General features: G+C 40.9%; 2 protein-coding genes across 3 annotated transcripts; one reads left to right on the forward strand and one right to left on the reverse strand.

The window, feature by feature from the left end:
* Window positions 1-453: 453 nt before the first annotated feature.
* On the forward strand, window positions 454-6,150 carry LOC106567195 (uncharacterized). 2 transcript variants are annotated; one of them, XM_014136208.2, is made up of 6 exons: window positions 454-716; window positions 990-1,117; window positions 2,303-2,510; window positions 2,760-2,923; window positions 3,714-3,763; window positions 4,125-6,150. In XM_014136208.2, the coding sequence occupies exons 1-6, from the start codon at window positions 680-682 to the stop codon at window positions 4,177-4,179; spliced, it is 642 nt and encodes a 213-aa protein (XP_013991683.1). In that variant the 5' UTR covers window positions 454-679; the 3' UTR covers window positions 4,180-6,150. The 2 variants fall into 2 exon arrangements, with proteins under 2 accessions (XP_013991683.1, XP_013991684.1); XM_014136209.2 differs by having other exon boundaries at window positions 489-716; window positions 993-1,117.
* Window positions 6,151-11,504: 5,354 nt separating this feature from the next.
* On the reverse strand, window positions 11,505-13,123 carry mc3r (melanocortin 3 receptor). Its single transcript, XM_045693229.1, is given in 2 exon segments — window positions 11,505-12,327; window positions 12,329-13,123. Coding segments are annotated over 2 exon segments (939 nt in total). The 5' UTR covers window positions 12,808-13,123; the 3' UTR covers window positions 11,505-11,867.
* Between the last annotated feature and the right edge of the window lie 7,487 nt (window positions 13,124-20,610).

The raw sequence follows: 20,610 nt of genomic DNA on the forward strand, positions 1-20,610 counted from the left end.
CTTCCTGGTATATCAAAGCAAATGATAAAGCCATAGTCTGTATTTTGAAGTATTGGAAATAACATTGAATCACAGGCAGTCAAACAGCATTGAATCGTTTACAGATAACTGCCACATGAGGGCGTGATATAGTCACTTTTACCTCTCTCTGTCCTCTGTGTGTGTGTGTGTGTGGGCAAAACGTTTTAGTGCCTCCCCTATTGGCAGGGGATTTTGAGTGAGTGACTGTATGTGACATAACAAGAGAAAAACTGTTGATGCACAACCAAATTCGAAATGTCACCTTGTGTATTCTACTATTCTAACTCTCAACAGTAAGTTGAGACCTTGACTGAGTTTCTAAAACCCTTGCAACCTTTTTTTGGTTGGGGGCCCCCTAGCAGCTGCACATAGTCTGTGTATAGGAAGAGGTGTGTGTGTGTGTGTGTGTGTGTGTGTGTGTGTGTGTGTGTGTGTGTGTGTGTGTGTGTGTGTGTGTGTGTGTGTGTGTGTGTGTGTGTGTGTGTGTGTGTGTATGCGTGCATATTATTTTTCCGATTTCAACAACTCTTCTGTGGAATAAGAACTGAGAATAGGCTACAACCTAGCCCTAGCCTACCCATTTTAACACATCCTGTTGATAACTGTGCAGTTATCTGCTACTATAAAGCAGGTCTTCTAGTCATTACTGCTGCAAAAGATGCATAAGAGATGCCTCCATGTTGATTTGGGTTGGGGTAAGTGTGAATTTGTTTAATCAATTATAAACATAAAGTTATTGTCAAATTAATACATTTGTAACATTATTATCATAAAGATGGTTTTCACAACGCTCTCTTTAAATGCAGGCCTAGAAGGTTAGAATGTTACGTGTGTCAGAATGTACCTAATAAATCATATTTGTGAAATAAAAATGTTACAATTTGAACCAAACCATCTTTCTTCATCAGGCACACATTAGAATTGAAAAGTTGTCTTCTTTGTGTTTATTTTGTATTTGTTTGTTACAGTAGTGTTTATGATGGCCAGTTTAGTCCTTTCCGAGGGTCTAATAATCCAAGTAGACTGCAATGAAGATATCTCTATGAAGTGTGACGCTATCCAAGATAAGAGCTATCGATCCATTACATGGTATAAGGTAGGCTACAGTAGGCCATCATTGGTCCTGTATTTAACCTATTTCATCAGTGAATGTCTATTTCAAATACATTTGGGTATTTGTTGATGATGTGAGTAGGTGACAAGGTAATCTTTCAAATCAAACTATATAATTGTATTGTAATGGCAAATATTATTTTTGTTTTCTGATCTGATGTAACTAGTGTCACATATTACACCGAACAAAAAAATGAACGCAACATGCAACAATTTCAAAGATTTTACTGAGTTAGAGTTCATATGAGGAAAGCAATCAATTTAAATCAATTATTTAGGCCCTTGTCGTGGATATATAATAGGAGGATGTGCTGGAGTCCAAGTCAAACTAAGATTCTTTATTTCTGAGCTCAGAGAGAATAACAGAGTTTTACAGCGCAGTGTAGACAGTCTGAATTCTAAAACAATGGGTAATAAGCACGTCGTTATAGTCCCTGTCCTTGGGCGGGATGTTCCTGTTGTTATGCTCATTTCGCTCAGCAACAATGTTGCACAATAGGATTAGCAGAACAGGAGATTATAATGAGACAGTTTCACAAGGTTAGTCACATACGTACAAGTTAGTTTTCCATTACACTCTAATCTATGGATTTCACATTACTGTGAATACAGATATGTATCTGTTGGTCACAAATACCTTAAATAAAATGGGCCTAACAATGTGCATTTTGTGCATTCAAATTGCCATCGATACATTTATATTGTGTTCGTTGTCTGTAGTTTATGCCTGCCCATACCATAACCACACCACCACCATGTGGCCCTCTGTTCACAACGCTGACATCAGAAAACCGTTCACCAACAAAACATCTGCGTTTGTGAGGCTGGATGGACGTACTGCCAAATTCTCTAAAACATTTTTTTTTCCCCTCACAAAATTTGAGAGAAATAAGCTTTTTGTGGGTATGGAACATTTCTGGGATTTTTTATTTCCGCTCATGAAACATGGGACCAACACTTTATATGTTGCATTCATATTTTTGTTCAGTGTACATATTCTATAATATTATTACATGAGAGCATTTTCAACTGAGAGAAAGCTTCAATAACTCCCTCCTGTAAGAGACATTACATCTAATTTGAATACCTTCTTCTGGTAAAATACCTCTGATAAATAACAGAATAGATCAATATACAATAAATACAATCTTCTTTTCTCTGTGTTTAGCTGAACAACCGGACTGGTATTATCAGAAGAAGTGACGACGAGAAGCCGCAGTTCTATGAATATCCCCGACTTGCCAGGTTTGGAGTGATGGACAGTCTGGTCCTTCCCAGAGTCAGACCTGAGGATGCAGGGACCTACCTGTGTCTCATCAGGGCCAACATAGGACAGACCAACAGAGAGTCAATTGTCACCCTCAATGTATCTACAGGTAAACTATTACTCACTATAGTGGGTTGACTTAGAGTAGGCTATGGAAATTAATAGTATTATAACCTAGGTATGACGAGGGATGATGGATTGATTGATTGTTTGGATACATTGCTTTAACCACCATAAAAGCCACTGGGCCAGGCAACAATCCAGGTTTCATAGTACAGTACAGGTCCAGAGAATAACTCATGAAAGTGAGCATTCTGTAACTTTCCTGATCTCATTAACTTTTATCATATGTCCACAGATTGTGTTATCCAGACTACAGTGGCAGTGACAGCATGGCAGAACGTGACTCACAGTACCCTACAGCGTACCATGCATGTGGTGGAGGTCTCTGTCATATGGACTTTATGTGGATTCTTGATTCTTGGCCTTGTCAAAATCGCTCTGTGTCACATCTCTATGGAGGTAAATCAATATATTTTATATAGCCTTTAACCCTATGTGGTGTCATGGTAGCAGAATATGTAATTGATAGGCTACATTACTGGATTTTCTCAAATTTCACCTCCTCAGATTTACCATAGGTACAATGACACAAACTAGTGAGTGTGGAGGGTACTTACCGTAATCATGTTGTTTTCATGAGTTCTTTTCATGACATTTAACTATCCAAACTCCATAACTGCAGCGGTTTTGACAATCTATGTGAGGTGACGTTGCCCTTTCCTGCAGTCAAATGACCTAGTGGCCTCATGGCTAGAATGTTATTCATATTTCTCACAATTTCAAAGTGAATAAACATAGAAATAAAACAATACGCAGGAAATCCGGTGTTTCTATATCAAACAGTTTTGTTATTTTTCAGTCTTCTGTGATGTACATAAAGTGTAATATTGGGATGTAAACTCAAAATGTAATACATTTCAACTCTATATCTGACATGGTCCAGATGTCTTCTTTCTTTAAGCCCATAACCATGTCTGTAAGGTGAATACTTTTGTTTCAAAGTAGATTTGTTTGACTACCAAGAAAATGCTCTTTGTGACCTTGATTTCGCCCACTGCAGTAAAAGTTTAATAGATGGAAGATTATTCACTCTGCGAGGTAACACTTCCTCTCAAAGCGGGAGCCATCACTAAACAGCTGCCCCCGCATCCTCTTTTCTCTTCTCCAAATGTGGAAAATATACTGGATGCGGGCATAATTTTCCCCTCAAAGACACTTACATTATATTAATGTTTATTTTTCTCATCAGGTTGTTCGAAAAATCAAGAGGAGACATAGCAGGAGAAAACAACAGCAGTGGTAATGAAAATGGTTGCTTCTTGGTCAACAGTTCTGAGTGCAGTGATTTCAAAAACAAGTTAGGCCTATGAAAACATCTGAGTTAGCTACAAGTAGATGTCAAAATAAAGGAAACACTTGAGTAAATGAGGGATTCAAAGTATATTAGAAGCAGGTGCTTCCACACAAGTGTGGTTCCTGAGTTAATTAAGCAAATAACATCCAATCAGGATCACGTATAAAAATGCCCAGTTGCCCATTATTTTGGCTACCATGGCTAGAAGAAGAGATCTCTGTGACTTTGAAAGAGGGGTCTCAAAGGAGCATAGGGGGTTGAAAGGGTGTGTGTGTGTTTGTGTGTGTGTGTGTGTGTCCATCTCAGTCACCAGGTCTCAACCCAATGGAACACTTATGGGAGATTCTGGAGTGGCGCCTGAGACAGCGTTTTCCACCACCATCAACAAAACATCTAATTATGAAATTTCTGGTGGAAGAATGGTGCCGCATCCCTCCAATAGAGTTCCAGACAGATGTAGAATCCATGCCAAGGCGCATTGAAGCTGTTCTGGCGGCTCGTGGCGAACCAATGCCCTATAGACGGGTTGGCTGACAACGTCACGAGAATGATGCACGCACATCAATGAGGCAGAAGTCAGTGTGGTGTTATGATTCTGAATGGTCAGATAGCTAGCAACAATGACAAGAAACTACCATGTGGGTATCATAGGTGGCTCAAATTTGAAAAAGGCCAAAATTCTCTAGCTAGCTAACAATGTATTTGAGAGACAACAAGTGCTCATTGTGCACATCAATTTATACACATTTGGAGACTAAATATAGTTCAAATGTTGTAAACAATCTAAGTAACCGTGTCTGTTTTGCCCTATAGTTGGGCACATATCGGTTTTGTTGCTAAACATCCAACCCGTCTATAAAATCAAGACACTTTTATGTTGGTGTTTCCTTTATTTTGGCAGTTGCTTGTAGGTCACCTGGACGAACTTCAAATGTATGACAGACACAATAATGTCAAGTAAAACCTGACAATACAATGAAACGTAAAAATCTGCTTCAAATATACAGTATATTACAAGTTCTGTTTTGTGTTGCAAAAATCTTGCAATGATACCCCTAGCAGTTATCCACTAAATGCAATTCTATATTGATTGTTCACCCTACTTATCATAGACTACTGTACTGATTTCATTCTGCCAATACTGGAGTTGATGGGTGAAGATCCAAGATCCACTTTGTGAAATGTTTGATGCTGATGAGGTATGAATCATGTCCAGGATTGCCGCTAGCCCCTGCTGGTCGTGCCCTATCGAGTAAACTCACGCTGTTCAAACAGCAGGGTGCTGTGATGACATAGCGTCAGGCTTTGGGGGTTTCTCTGCCTATGATACTGTGTTGTTATTAACTATGTAGGCCAGAATATACAAATGTTATAAGGCTCAGGTGTGTTGTTTTCTGTATTCAACTGTATTGTGCCCTGTATCTTACAGAAAAAAAAACACTTTCCAAAGACCTGTCTGTGGTTTTTCACATAAAAGTATCTATGCTTCTGCCAGGAAGTGTGTATGGAGGGGGGGAGGGGGGTTAGCATTTTGCAATTTTGTTTGCACACGAAACACCATGGCCTATTAACCTGTTCAGTGTATTGCACTTTCTCCCTAACATGGAGAAGTTACAGTGAGGGAGGTGACTCTGACATTTCTCCATAAGAATCTCTCACCTCCTCTGCTTCTATGAGGGTACTTTGTCACTATGTCACAACACACTTACACCTTGCATTTAAACCTCTGTCGTATATGTCTGCCTGCGATATGTTTTCCTTTTTTTTTAAACGGAAACCATGTCTGTTAAAACAGCAAGTAATACAAGTTGAAAATGATTCTTTGTTTCATCACCGATAATCCTCCTCCTGCCCATGCAATGTTGTTTCAGTTCCTGTTCTGGATTTCTTAACTAGGGAAAGTGAAAGAGCTATGTCATTCTTCCCTTACTGTTCTCCAGCCTGTATTGGCCTTATCCTGCGGGGGAAATCCAGCTGGTTTGGATACTGTTGTTCTGGGTGCATTGGCTTGACAGAATCTACTGATCACAGAGGGGCTAACACAGACGCCCCAATGACTTGACCTATGTACTGCAGAGGATTACGCTGGTAGCATCAGAACAAAGGAACATGTTTTATGGATCCCGTAAGCATCGGTTTGAAATTTACAGAGATGTGTCTTCTCATTCAGGGTCGATTGAAATAGACAATTTGAAAACATGAGTACAGAACTCCACCTGTTGGTGATTCTTGAAAATACAACCAGAATTGTGACACAACAACTTAAATAATATCACATGGATAAAAAAGTGTAAAAGTTGTTTTTGTCAAATAAAAATACTGTACAAAAATATATTTGAAATGTTGTACTGTAGTTTATCATGTGGACATTAATTCAGGTTCATAGTACTACTCATGCATACATGGCAAATCGTACCATGTACACATTGAGCTTTTATGGTTCCTTTTTTTTTCTTCTTAAATAATTGCAATCATACTCATTACTCCTGTTTGATACAGCCTGACAGGGGACCAGAAGCAGCAGCTACTCTTCCTGGGATCCACATAAAACATGAAACATGACATAAAACAGAACATTAATAGACAAGAACAGCTCAAGGACAAAACTACATCAATAAAAAAAATGGCTCATGTAGCCAACATATCATTACATACACACAAACTATCTAGGTCAAATAGGGGAGTGGCGTTGGGCCGTGAGGTGCTGCTTTATCTGTTTCTTGAAACCAGGTTTGCTGTTTATTTGAGCAATATGAGATGGAAGCGAGTTCCATGCAATAAGGGCTCTATATAATACTGTACGCTTTCTTGAATTTGTTCTGGATTTGTGGACTGTGAAAAGACCTCAGGTGGCATGTCTGGTGGGGTAAGTGTGTGTGTCAGAGCTGTGTGTAAGTTGACTATGCAAACAATTTTGAATTTTCAACACATTGTTTCTTATAAAAATAAGAATTGATGCAGTCAGTCTCTCCTCAACAGTTAGCCAAGAGAGACTGGCATGCATAGTATTAATATCAGATCGCTGATAACAATGAAGAACACTCTGATCTGGGCCAGCTGCAGCTTAACTAGGTTTATTTCATTTGATTTCATGTGTATTATGGCAGCTAAAAGCTGAATTACAGTAACACATACAATAAACAATTACATTTTTTAAATAAGATGAGATGCAACAAATTGAACAAAATCAAAACAATTTTGGAGGTAGAAGGGACTGAGCAGTGGAGGGAGGAGGGAGCATCTTGGTCACAGTCACAGCCAGGGAGCTCGGTAGTCATATCAGAGTCAGAGACAGGTTCGCAGCCATCAGCACACCTCGCTGTCCCCGACGTCCTCAGCCTTTCCTTATGGAATCCATAGGTAGCTGGCTAGCTACTCCTCTACACTAGCAATGTGTAGCACCCACTTGGGTGATGCCCCAGCAGCCGCTGCTACCAGAAAGTCCACCACACATCGTAATTGTCCAAGTAGCTAGTTGTCTTCATCTTTACGTGCCTCTGCTATTTCGAAAAATCCTCTCACTGTACTTCTCTCTGCCTCTCACGCCGTTGAAGTTATCTAAAGATAATTTAAGTCACCCTATAGTTAAAACATTTTTTATATACAGTACCAGTCAAAAGTTTGGACACACCTACTCATTCAAGGGTTTTTCTTTATTTGTACTATTTTCTACATTGTAGAATAATAGTGAAGACATCAAAACTATGAAATAACACATGTGGAATAATGTAGTAACCAAAAAAGTGTTAAACAAATAAAAATATATTTTATATTTGAGATACTTCAAAGTAGCCACCCTTTGCCTTGATGACAGCTTTGCACACTCTTGGCATTCTCTCAACCAGCTTCATGAGGTAGTCATCTGGAATGTATTTCAATTAGCATGTGTGCCTTGTTAAAAGGGAATTTGTAGAATGTCTTTCCTCCTTAATGCGTTTGAGCCAATCAGTTGTGTTGTGACAAGGTAGGGGTGGCATACATAAGATAGCCCTATTTGGTAAAAGACCAAGTCCATATTATGGCAAGAACAGCTCAAACAAGCAAAGAGAAACGACAGTCCATCCTTACTTTAAGACAAGAAGGTCAGTCAATCTGCACATTTTCAAGAACTTTGAAAGTTTCTTCAAGTGCAGTCGCAAAACCCATCAAGTGCTATGATGAAACTGGCTCTCATGAGGACCGCCAAAGGAATGGAAGACCCAGAGTTACCTCTGCTGCAGAGGACAAGTTCAGTAGAGTTACCAGCCTTAAAAATTGCAGCCCAAATAAATGCTTCACAGAGTTCAAGTAACAGACACATTTCAACATCAACTGTTCAGAGGAGACTGCGTGAATCCGGTCTTCATGGTCGAATTGCTGCAAAGAATAAGAGACTTGCTTGGGCCAAGAAACACGAGCAATGGACATTAGACCGGTGGAAATCTGTCCTTTGGTCTGATGAGTCCAAATTTTAGATTTTTGGTTTCAACCGCCGTGTCTTGACCAAGAAGGAGAGTAATGGAGTGCTGCCTCAGATGACCTGGCCTCCACAATCACCCGACCTCAACCCAATTGAGAGGGTTTGGGATGAGATACACCGCAGAGTGAAGGAAAAGCAGCCAACAAGTGCTCAGCATATGTGGGAACTTCTTCAAGACTGTTGGAAAAGCATTCCAGATGAAGCTGTTTGAGAGAATGCCAAGAGTGTGCAAAGCTGTCATCAAGGCAAAGGGTGGTTACTTTGAAGAATCTAACGTATAAAATATATTTTGATTTGTTTAACCTGTTATGGCTAGGGGGCAGTATTTTCACGGCTGGATAAAAAACGTACCCGATTTAATCTGGTTACTACTCCTGCCCAGTAACTAGAATATGCATATAATTATTGGCTTTGGATAGAAAACACCCTAAAGTTTCTAAAACTGTTTGAATGGTGTCTGTGAGTATAACAGAACTCATATGGCAGGCAAAAACCTGAGAAGATTTCATGCAGGAAGTGGCCTGTCTGACAAGGTGTCGTTCTTCTTGTCTCTGTTTATTGAAGAGTGAGGATCTTAGCTGTCCCGTGACACTTCCTACGGCTGCCATAGGTTCTCAGAAGGCGGCAAAAAGCTGAATCGTGGCTTTGCAGGCTCTGGCTGAAAAAAAGTAGCGTGTTTGGGTAGTGGCTGGTTACAGTACTGTGAGACTCAGGCTCGTGCCCGCGTCGACCGAAAGCTTTGTTTCTTTCCTCTGTTTAGCTAAAAGGAGATTCCCGGTCGGAATATTATCGCTTTTCTACGAGAAAAATGGCATAAAAATTGATTTTAAACAGCGGTTGACATGCTTCGAAGTACGGTAATGGAATATTTAGAATTTTTTTGTCATGAATTGCGCCATGCGCGCGGACCCTTCTTTACCATTTCGGATAGTGTCTGGAACGCACGAACAAAACGCCGCTATTCGGATATAACGATGGATTATTTTGGACCAAACCAACATTTGTTATTGAAGTAGCAGTCCTGGGAGTGCATTCTGACGAAGACAACAAAAGGTAATCAAACTTTTATAATAGTAAATATGATTATGGTGAGTGCTAAACTTGCCGGGTGTCTAAATAGCTAGCCCGTGATGCCTGGGCTATGTACTTAGAATATTGCAAAATGTGCTTTCACCAAAAAGCTATTTTAAAATCGGACATATCGAGTGCATAGAGGAGGTCTGTATCTATAATTCTTAAAATAATTGTTATGCTTTTTGTGAACGTTTATCGTGAGTAATTTAGTAAAATGTTAGCGAATTCCCCGGAAGTTTGCGGGGGGTATGCTAGTTCTGAACGTCACATGCTAATGTAAAAAGCTGGTTTTTGATATAAATATGAACTTGATTGAACAAAACATGCATGTATTGTATAACATAATGTCCTAGGGTTGTCATCTGATGAAGATCATCAAAGGTTAGTGTTGCATTTAGCTGTCTTCTGGGTTTTTGTGACATTATATACTAGCTTGAAAAATGGGTGTCTGATTATTTCTGGCTTGGTACTCTGCTGACATAATCTAATGTTTTGCTTTCGTTGTAAAGCCTTTTTGAAATCGGACAGTGTGGTTAGATTAACGAGAGTCTTGTCTTTAAATAGCTGTAAAATAGTCATATGTTTGAGAAATTGAAGTAATAGGATTTTTAAGGTTTTGAAAATCGCGCCACAGGCTTCAAGTGGCTGTTACGTAGGTGGGACGAATTCGTCCCGCCTAGCCCATAGAGGTTAATCTAACCACACTGTCCGATTTCAAAAAAGGCTTTACAACGAAAGCAAAACATTAGATTATGTCAGCAGAGTACCAAGCCAGAAATAATCAGACACCCATTTTTCAAGCTAGTATATAATGTCACAAAAACCCAGAAGACAGCTAAATGCAACACTAACCTTTGATGATCTTCATCAGATGACAACCCTAGGACATTATGTTATACAATACATGCATGTTTTGTTCAATCAAGTTCATATTTATATCAAAAACCAGCTTTTTACATTAGCATGTGACGTTCAGAACCAGCATACCCCCCCGCAAACCTCCGGTGAATTTACTAAATTACTCCCGATAAACCTTCACAAAAAACATAACAATTATTTTAAGAATTATAGATACAGAACTCCTTTGTGCAATCGAGGTGTCTGATTTTAAAATAGCTTTTCGGTGAAAGCACATTTTGCAATATTCTCAGTAGATAGCCCAGCCATCACGGCTAGCTATTTAGACACCCACCAAGTTTAGCCCTGACCAAAGTCAGATTTACTATTACAAAGGTTTGATTACCTTTGATGTTCTTCGTCAGAATGCACTCCCAGGACTGCTACTTCAATAACAAATGTTGGTTTGGTCCAAAATAATCCATAGTTATGTTCCAACAGCGGCGTTTTGTTTGTGCGTTCTAGACACTATCCGAAGTGTAAATAAGGGTCATGAGCATGGCGCAATTCGTGATAAAAAAATTCTAAATATTCCATTACCGTACTTCGAAGCATGTCAACCACTGTTTAAAATCCATTTTTATGCCATTTTTCTTGTAAAAAAGCGTTAATATTCCAACCGGGAATCTGCGTTTAGGTAAACAGAGGAAAGAACAAAGCATTCGGTCGACGCGGGCACGCGCCTGAGTCTCACAGTACTGTAACCAGCCACTACCCAAACGCGCTACTTTTTTTCAGCCAGAGCCTGCAAAGCCACGATTCAGCTTTTTGCCGCCTTCTGAGAGCCTATGGGAGCCGTAAGAAGTGTCATGTTATAGCAGAGATCCTCAGTCTTCAATAAACAGAGGCAAGAAGAACGACACCTTGTCAGACAGGCCACTTCCTGCATGAAATCTTCTCAGGTTTTTGCCTGCCATATGAGTTCTGTTATACTCACAGACACCATTCAAACAGTTTTAGAAACTTTAGGGTGTTTTCTATCCAAAGCCAATAATTATATGCATATTCTAGTTACTGGGCAGGAGTAGTAACCAGATTAAATCGGGTACGTTTTTTATCCAGCCGTGTCAATACTGCCCCCTAGCCCTAACAGGTTAACACTTTTTTGGTTACTACATTATTCCATATGTGTTATTTCATAGTTTTCATAGTTATTCTACAATGTAGAAAATAGTACAAATAAAGAAAAACTACTGAATGAGTAGGTGTTCTAAAACTTTGGACCGGTAGTGTATATCGTAATAAAACAGGCAGGAAGAGTGAGCTTGTCCGCGGTGGTATTCAAACCCCCAACGTTCTGGGTCGTACCCCAGCGTGGCATCAACTGTGCCACAAAATAAAGTTTGTGTGGCAGAGTCGATCTCAGCGGTTATAAACACAGTGTCACTACAATATTTAAATAAATAAATAACACTGGAGTTAAATCCTTCACTTTTTACTGTTTGCTTCTCACATTTTCACAAACACTATATACAAGTAAAAACATCAGCCCAATAACAAAGCCACTAAGCCAAACCTGCATGTCACAACAATGCCCAAATACACAGTGTCCATAAACAATGTCCAAATACACAGCACATTTCTGTGCCATTTTTAAAATGAGGAAAAACTACAACATTTCAGTATTTACAGTGGAAAATACTGCAAGTTGCACTGAAACAACACAGGATCTCCTTGAAATGTTTGCGCATCTCGAGGCTGCGGAAGGCGTAGATGACAGGGTCTATGACAGAGTTACACATGATGAGCACCAGGTAGGTAGTAAAGTGGGACATGTAGCAGACACAGAGTGGGTTCTTGGGACAGGCGATAAGGAGGATGAGGTGGAGGAAGAAAGGTGTCTAGCAGCAGATGAACACACCCAGAAGAATGGTGATGGTGACCGCTCCCTTCATGCAGGTCCTCTGGGGCACCACGCCCTCCGCAGGCAGAGCAGCGATGTGCTTGATGTGCAGCCTCGCCAGCAGAAACATGTGAACGTACAGAGTGACCATGAGCACCAGCATGGTGAAGAACATGATGATCAGACACACGATGACTGTCTTGCTCTCTGAGTAGACGATGAAGACTATCCCACAGACCACACGTCAGCCAGATCCCCCCCCCGATGGCCAGGAGAGCCCGCCACATTGTCACGATACTGTGGTAGCGCAGGGCATAGAAGATGGTCACGTAACAGTCAATGGCAAGGTTACAAATGGAGGCCACCAGGGAGATACAGATTGTGGAGTCAAAGAAGTTGTCCATGAGTTGAATAAAGTGGTCGTCCGCCACTATTAACCGACCGTTCAGTGCAGCGATAACCACCGTCTCTAGTGAGTTGGAGACACTCACCAGCATGTCAGCAGCAGCAAGACTACACAAGAAGACGTACATGGGTGACTGGAGGTTCTTGTTCTTCACCATCGCCGATATCACCAAGATGTTCTCTAGAAGGCTGACGATCCCTAGTGTCAGGAACACCTCAGCCTGGATGTGGACCAGCTCACCCAGACCAGGCTCAATGCCGGTGCCGGTTCCCCTGCTGGTCTTCCCTGGCCAGAGACTCCCTATTATCATTGAGTCGAAGGTCCGGCAGCAGCAGATGTCTGGTAATTTAGACAACAGTTCACAGAGGGAGATGCCGTGATGCAGGAATACAAGGTAATGCGAGAGCCACCTGCCCCCTAAGAACCTCTTCTGGAGCCCTGCTGCTGGATGCTCCTCCTTTTAGATCACAGCTAGAGAGAACTGTGGTTGTCTGGTTTCTCCTGAGCCCTGAGAGCCCTTTCAGCCGCCCCGGTCCAATTCAATGAACACAGCCTGAACCTGGGTGCTCATGCAGACATACATAGACACACACATTCACTCAAGTGCACACACACAAACACACACACACACACACACACACACACACACACACACACACACACACACACACACACACACACACACACACACACACACACACACACACACACACACACACACACACACACACACACACAAAGCAAAAAGGGTGTTTCAAGACATTTTTTGCATTTCGAACATATAGGCATAACAACGAGTCTAACCTTTTCTTGGCTCAGGAACCGTCTGTTTGCATTTCATCCAACACAGCATTACACAACTGGATTTTCCTTTTTTCTGATCTTTAAAAAATTAGATGGGAAGACAGTTGACGTGTAGGCAAGCTGAAGATGCCAATATTCAGTGACATGAATATAGACCCGTAGCATTCACGTCTGTAGCCATGAAGTGCTTTGAAAGGCTGGACATGGTTCACATCAACACCATTATTCCAGAAACCATAGACCCACTCCAATTTGCATACTGCCCTAACAGATGCACAGATGATGCAATCTCTATTGCACTCCACACTGCCCTTTCCCACCTGGACAAAAGGAACACCTATGTGAAAATGCTATTCATTGACTACAGCTCAGCGTTCAACACCATAGTGCCCTCAAAGCTCATCAATATGCTAAGGACCCTGGGACTAAACACCTGCTTCTGCAACTGGATCCTGGACTTCCTAACAGGCCGCCCCCAGGTGGTAAGGGTACAGTTGAAGTCGGAAGTTTACATACACTTAGGCTGGAGTCATAAAACTCGTTTTTCAACCACTCCACACATTTCTTGTTAACAAACTATAGTTTTAGCAAGTCAGGACATCTACTTTGTTCATGACACAAGTAATTGTTCCAACAATTGTTTACAGACAGATTATTTCACTTATAATTTACTTTATCACAATTCCAGTGGGTCAGAAGTTTACATACACTAAGTTGACTGTGCCTTTAAACAGCTTGGAAAATTCCCAAAAATTACGTCATGGCTTTAGAAGCTTCTGATAGGCTAATTAACATAATTTGAGTCAACTGGAGGTTTACCTGTGGATATATTTCAAGGCCTACCTTGAAACTCAGGGCCTCTTTGCTTGACATCATGGGGAAATGAAAAGAAATCAGCCAAGACCTCAGAAAAAAAATTGTAGACCTCCACAAGTCTGGTTCATCCTTGGGAGCAATTTCCAAACGCCTGAAGGTACCACGTTCAATAGTACAAACAATAGTACGCAAGTTTAACCTCTAGGGGACCCCTTCCCGTTCTTATCCCGTTAACGGGATTGATTTTGACAACAGCCAGTGGAAAATCAGAGCGCCAAATTCAAAACAGCTAAAACCTCATAATTCAATTTTCTCAAACAATCAACTATTTTACACCATTTTAAAGATAAACTTCTCATAAATCCAACCACATTGTCCGATTTCAAAAAGGCTTTACGGCGAAAGCATAAAATTAGATTATGTTAGGAGAGTACATTGACAAAAATAATCACACAGCCATTTTCCAAGCACTAGATGCATCACAAAAACCCAAAACACAGCTAAATGATGCACTAACCTTTGACGATCTTCATCAGATGACACTCCTAGGACATTATGTTACACAATACATGTATGTTTTGCTCAATAAAGTTCATATTTATATCCAAAAACAGCATTTTACATTGGCGCGTAATGTTGAGAAATGTTTTCCCTCCAAACCCCCCGGTGAATCAGCACAATGAGCACACATATTACAGAAATACTCATCAAAATGTTTGATCAATATAGAAGTGTTATGCACAGAATTATAGATACACTTCTCCTAAATGTAATCGCTTTGTCAGATTTCAAAAAAGGTTCACGGCGAAAGTACAATTTGCAATGATCTGAGTACAGCCCAGAAGACACCAATAACAAGCAAACAGAAACCCGCCATCTTGGAGTCAATAAAACTAAGAAATGACATTATAAATATTCACTTACCTTTGATTATCTTCATCAGAAGGCACTCCCAGGAACAACAGCTCCACAATAAATGTTCGATAAAGTTCATATATATGTCCAAATAATCCATTTTGTTCGCGTGTTAGGTTCACTATCCATATCCACAACGCGCATGCTTACTTAGTCCAGACAAAAGTCAAAAAAGTTAAACTACAGTTTGTAGAAACATGTCAAACGATGTATAGAATCAATCTTTAGGTTGCTTTTATCATATATCTTGAATAAAATTCCAACCGGACCTATACGTTCTCTTTAGGAGTGAATATGAACTCAGCTCGCTCCCAAGTCATTGCGCGTGACTGAACTCATGCCTTAAAATGGGACACCTACTTCCTTGTGCTGTAATTCCCATCAAATTCAACATAGAATCTTCAAACACCGTTCTAAAGACTGCTGACATCTAGTGGAAGCTTTAGGAATGCAAAATGAATCCTAAGTCACTGTATACAGTCAAGGCAATCACTTGAAAAAACTACAACCTCAGATTTTCAACTTCCTGCTTGACTTTTTCTCAGGTTTCTGCCTGCCATATGAGTTCTGTTATACTCACAGACACCATTCAAACAGTTTTAGAAACTTCAGAGTGTTTTCTATCCAAATCTACTAATTATATGCATATTCTAGTTTCTGGGTCAGAGTAGTAACCTGTTCAAATTGGGTACGTTTTTCATCCGGCCGTGAAAATACTGCCCCCTAGCCCCAAGAGGATAAACACCATGGGACCACGCAGCTGTCATACCGCTCAGGAAGGAGTATGGCTAAGGTGTATGTAAACTTCCAACTTCAACTGCAGGTAACAACACATCCGCCACGCTGATCCTCAACACAGGGGCCCCTCAGGGTTGCGTGCTCAGTCCCCTCCTGTACTCCCTGTTCACTCATGACTGCACGGCCAGGCACGACTCCAACACCATCATAAAGTTTGCCGATGACACAACAGTGGTAGGCCTGATCACCGACAACGACGAGACAGCCTATAGGGAGGAGGTCAGAGACCTGGCCGTGTGGTGCCAGGACAACAATCTCTCCCTCAACTTCATCAAGACATAGGAGATGATTGTGGACTACAGGAAAAAGAGGACCGAGCACGCCCCATTCTCATCGACGAGGCTGTAGTGGAGAAGGTTGAGAGCTTCAAGTTCCTTGGTGTCCACATCACCAACAAACTAACATGGTCCAAGCACACCAAGACAGTCGTTAAGAGGGCACGACAAAACCTATTCCCCCCAGGAGACTGAAAAGATTTGGCATGGGTCCTCAGATCCTCAAAAGGTTCTACAGCTGCACCATCGAGAGCATCCTGACTGGTTGCATCACTGCCTGGCATGGCAAATGCTTGGTCTCCGAACTGCAAGGCACTACAAAGGGTAGTGCGTACAACCAAGTGCATCACTGGGGCAAAGCTTCCTGCCATCCAGGACCTCTATACCAGGCTGTGTCAGAGGAAGGCCCTAAAAATTGTTAAAGACTCCAGCCACTCTAGTCATAGACTGTTCTCTATGCTACCGCACGGCAAGCGGTACCGGAGCTACCAAGTCTAGGTCCAAGAGGCTTCTAAACAGCTTTTACCCCCAAGCCATAAGACTCCTGAACATCTACCTGTCCCGCATATGTATTACGGGTCTCGCCCCATGTATTTATTTGAGGTTCTCCTCGCTCTTTTGTTTGGGTTCAACCCTGTGTTTTGTATACGTGTTTGTTTGGTCTTCGTCCCTGTACCTTTACATGCACGCTGTAATTTGGGTCAATAAAAAACCCTATTACACATTCCTGCGCCTGTCTCCCAATCCTTCACACAACGTGACAATTATCTATACATAGTTACTTTAATAACTCTACCTACATGTACACACCGCCTTAATTACCTCGACTAACCGGTGCCCCGGCACATTGACTCTGTACCAGTACCCACCTGTATATAGTCTCGATATTGTTATTTTACTGCTGCTCTTTAATTACTTGTTACTTTTATTTGTTTTTCTTATTCGTATTTTTTCTTTATTTTTTATTTTACTGCATTGTTGGTTAGGGGCTCGTAAGTAAGCATTTCACTGTAAGGTTGTATTCGGCACACCTGTTGTATTCGGCACATGTGACTAATACAATTTTAATTGATTTGATTTGATGGCAGGTAAAAAGCAAAAAAGAGGGGGGAAACCTGTCCTTTGGGAATCGCCAAAGTCTACCCAGGTTTTTGATATGAGTACTTCATACTCACTATTTAATTTGGAATAACTGAATGGAACAAATTGATCTGTGATAAAATATGATCTAAAGTAAAATATGTAATGACACTGTACCTTTTTTCAATCTTAGAGTAGAGTTGCTTAGTTGCACTATCTGCTAAGGGTTAACCACTATGACTATGTCATGGTCTAATCTGATTCATCAGACACAATCAGCCTGGGGACGAGGTTATGGTTAGTCCACTGCCAGTGCCTATGGCTGACTGAGTCTCTAACTATCTCCTCACTTACAATAACCTGCATGCACCTTGTCATTCTGATTATGTTCTATAGCTGGAAGAATCTGTTCTATAGCTATTACTATTGGGCAAAACATAACCCAAAACACAACCAAAACAGACCACAAATGCATCCAACTAGTTTTTAGAGATCCCAAGCTTGATGTAGTCATTGTGTGGAAGGAATATGGGACCAAATACTAAACTTTTGACTATTTTCCTACACTATAAGTACATTTTCAAAAATACTTATGACTTCTTCACATGGGGGATTAAATAGATAAAGTGCTTTCATTTATAAACGGTAAATCGGGTATGAAAATACCCTTAAAGGTACAATCAGCTGTTACTTCAGTACATCCATTTTTTTAACTATAAATTCATGATTCTTCATTCTTGATGAATATAACTTAGAAATGCATCATGAGCTGAGTTCAACTGTCATACCCCATCAGAACCCAAAATATAAGCGTATTTTACTCCAATGTTTGTAAACAAAGAAAATGTAAACAAAACATGGTTAAAACTATCATTTTGATATCACGGATGTTCAACCCTTGCATCATAACTCTGTCTATGAATTTGAGAGTGATTCAATTTCTCCCGCCCCATCCCTCAGCTTTTCACCCAACCAGCGGTGGGGAGGCCACTTTGTTATTGTTTCTACTGCTGATTGCTGCTTTAAGTAAAATGTGACATTCTGTAGACTACTGTAATCTCATATGAAACATTTGATCTCAAATCCAAAATGCTGGATTATTGAACCAAACAAAACTATTTAGCTTCACTATCCAAATACATATGGAAAAGAGTGTACCCACCAAACCGTTTTTTTTTCTCTTCAGTTTTTATGTATGACACATGTTGACACTAGATGGCACCTCTGCATCGCAGAGAATAGTTCAACAGTGGAAAGCGCTACTTATTCCTGTGATCAAGAGCAATAGAGGGTTGGCTCTGACCTCTATGAGGCCATCAGACTGGTGCCAGCAGAAACCGTTTCTTGCCAGGCCAGGGTAGTTATGAATGGCTTTAGAAAGTCAAAGAGAGAGGGAGCTATTCCTGTGGGAGAGAAGCGAGCCTGCCATTACCTTCTTTTGAGAAGTGCCAAAGCAGGCAGTCAGTTGTAACAAGTTACCACAGCTACAATGTAAAAATGGACTATATCGTAAAAATGGGCTTTAGCAAGGGTTAGGCATAAGGTTAGCAGTGTGGTTAAGGTTAGTGTTAGGTTTAAAATCAGATTTTAAGAATATACATTTTAGAAGTAGGCAGGGTTTAGTCATAATTATGACTTTGTTTTTAAAACAAGCCAGCTCACCCGTGATACAAGTCAGTATTCAAGGTCCATCCATGTGTGAAGATGTCAGGAGATGACATGGAAACTGGCTACTAGGGGCAACAGTAAGCATCTGATTCCAAAGGTTGCAAGTTCAAATCCTGCAATAGAAAAAAAATGACATTTTTGTTTTAAGCCTATCCAAACCTTAACCATTAGGAGTTAATGCTCAACCTTAAGATTATGGAGTTAACGCCTGAATTTAACCCTAACCTTAAAAGATAATGCCTAAATGTAAACTTAAACACTTAGAAATTTGAAGTTAGAAACAACTTCGCAATTTTATGTTTGAGAAACATGGAGGAATGTCTAATTCTGACATGCGACTGTGAGAGCTAGTAGCTTAAATTCTTTATGCGGAGTGGAACAGCGAAACCCAAGAGCAGACTCAGACGAGTAGACTGGAATGAAGTAACCAAGGTATTTATTGAAACACAGCGGGAAGATGGAGTGCAGGTCAGGGGAAGCTCGGGTGGGTTGCAGGAAACCAGGTGCGGAGGCTGAGGCTGGAGTGAGAGGTGTGGGACAGGGTAAGCAGGTCCGGAGGGGAATCCAAAGGAGCAGTAGAGCGGGGAATCCAGGGCAGAGTAGCAGGATGAGGAGACGTGGGACTGGAGACACAGTCAGAGTGAGGCAAGGAAAACAGGCACAACAGGATCTAAATCGTAACAAACGGCTAGAGCCGTAGACTGACTGAGCAGAGATTACGATCTGGCAGTGTGGAAGTGACAGGACTGAGTATTTGTAGAGGTCTTGATTATGGAACAGGTTGCAGCTGGTGGGGATCTTCTCTGACTCCAGCACACCTGTCTCCGCCCATACAATCACACACAGAGAGAGGGAGAGAGCACTGGGGGAGTGGCGGCAAGTCAAGGAGACACAGGATGAGCGGTAGAGGTCGTGGCAGGAGCAGATGTAACAAAAGTAGGCCCACTCCACATCAAACCACATTGTCCCTGCAGATATATCATTTATGGTTAGGCCTATAGGAACATTTGGAGACCTCTGCTGCAGCCTCTTAAACCTTGTGTGTAGTAGTGGCACAGTACCCACAATTGCTAATAACCCATCTGCATCCACCCGCAATTGCTAACACCCCATCTGCATCTGCCAGCAATTGCTAATAACCCATCTGCATCCGCCCCCAATTGCTAATAACCAATTTGTACTTGCCCTACAATGTGATAAAGTCAACATCTGAGGCCTGTACCCGACCCTAACCTCTAATATTAGAAATGCACTGTAGGCTACAGTCAGGGGAGGAACGAATTTTTTTGACAGGGGGTACAATATTTTATTTTGCATGATTTAGATATGTTTCTGCTCATAATTTCTGACATTTTGGTAGGCTATTTCTTAGTCAAATTGTCTATAATTAGATACATAGCAGTTTCTCTAGAAGACTAAATAAACCCTTGCACAGCAGAATAATGTCATAAATCGATAGAATGAATGCGTCAATCTAGTTGACATCGGTCAAGTTTTCTCTGTCATCTCTGCTTCATTTGCAGAACAAACGTTTAGGGACCGGGGAGAACATGCAATTGGACTAACAACAACAACAAAAAACAAGAACGAATTTCTGTGCAGAATGTCCAAATGTCATTAGTTTGCCGGGTTGTAAAGAAATATAAAGATGTGTAAATGACCCAACATGTTTCGGATAAGATTTCAGTTCGGCTTGGATGCATATTTTATGTGGTTGAAAAACGATCAGCTTTTATGATGCTGATAAAGACAGCACC

Source organism: Salmo salar, chromosome ssa13 (assembly GCF_905237065.1).
Source record: "Salmo salar chromosome ssa13, Ssal_v3.1, whole genome shotgun sequence".
NCBI lineage: Eukaryota > Metazoa > Chordata > Actinopteri > Salmoniformes > Salmonidae > Salmo > Salmo salar.